Source organism: Etheostoma spectabile, chromosome 5 (genome assembly GCF_008692095.1).
Source record: "Etheostoma spectabile isolate EspeVRDwgs_2016 chromosome 5, UIUC_Espe_1.0, whole genome shotgun sequence".
In the NCBI taxonomy this organism is placed as follows: domain Eukaryota; kingdom Metazoa; phylum Chordata; class Actinopteri; order Perciformes; family Percidae; genus Etheostoma; species Etheostoma spectabile.
The window spans coordinates 23,312,829-23,313,934 of NC_045737.1; the positions used below are offsets into that span (position 1 = coordinate 23,312,829).

General features: G+C 43.2%; 1 protein-coding gene across 8 annotated transcripts in view; it reads right to left on the reverse strand.

Moving 5' to 3' along the window:
* ncor2 (nuclear receptor corepressor 2) overlaps nt 1-1,106 on the reverse strand; it is a 118,846-nt gene that overhangs the window by 24,731 nt on the left and 93,009 nt on the right. For all 8 annotated transcript variants that reach the window (XR_004332245.1, XM_032517276.1, XM_032517278.1 and 5 more), the window contains one exon: nt 690-820. Coding sequence is in view for 7 of the 8 variants with exons in the window: in XM_032517276.1 (XP_032373167.1) it covers nt 690-820 (131 nt within the window). In the remaining variant the exon portion in view is untranslated. The remainder of the gene's footprint in view (nt 1-689; nt 821-1,106) is intronic.

Consider the following 1,106-nt stretch of genomic DNA (forward strand, 5'->3'; position numbering starts at 1 on the left):
TTAAAAAAAAAAAAAAAAAGAATGGGACATTGTCTGGCATACATTAGGCATTAACATCCCTTCAAATACCTATACTGTTCAGCACTTCAAAAACCACATAAGGGTTTGTGCTACAGAAATATTAAAGGCAAGGTTGGCAATGTTGAAAAGCTAGCAACATTTGAAAGAAGCATCTCCTCTAGGCTCTGTCTAACCCCTCCCCCTGCCCTCAGGGATCCGACCCATACACAGGGGTGCACCTCTGCTTTAGGGCAGAACGGAGAAAGGACCACAATTTTACTTTATGTCCCGTTCACCGGTAAGCAAACACCTAATGTTATCATACCCAATGTTTAAAACAAACAGGGCTACTGTTAGCAATGCGGCGACAACGCACATTGAGGTGAGGGTTGTACACGGGAGGGGTAGAGTAGGTCCATTAGGGCAAGGACGTGTTTCATTGGTTCTTTCCAAGCAGACCACGAGGCAGTGATTGGTGTGCATTTTTACAGAAAGACAGCAGCTACAGATGATCTTTTTGAGCTACAGAAGTTATTTATTACTGTCGGGGTTTAAAGACCATTTCAAACAATATGTAAAAAGTGCACATTGGAAATAGTTACTGACCCTGCCTTTAAGATATGAATATTGTTTGTTATGTCATTGTGCCTTTTGTTGCTATTTGTAATGCAATGGTTGAGCGAACTTACACTGATGTGCTGTGCAAGGGTGACCACCCTCTGGCTGCCTTTAACACAGGGGGACGGGGGCTGTTGGCCTGGAGACAGTCTTTCCTCAGATGGAGGACGGTACAGACTGTGTGGCTCCATTTTCTGCTGAGCTGTTGAACAGACACAAATGTACACCCATTCACGCGCACACACGCACCAAAAGGCAAAAATCACATCCACACGAGTAAAAGTTAGTCCATGGAGACACAATTCAAGATCTCTTAAGTGTGCTAATGAGAACATGCAGAATTCATAAATGTCTTTCCATCCATCAGGACCTATGGCGTTGATGAGCAGTTTGAACATTTAATGTAGCATCTGCACATGAAAGCTCAAAGGAAAAGCTTTCCTACAACAATAATTTTTGCCAGTGTGTGTGTGTGTGTGTGTGTGTGT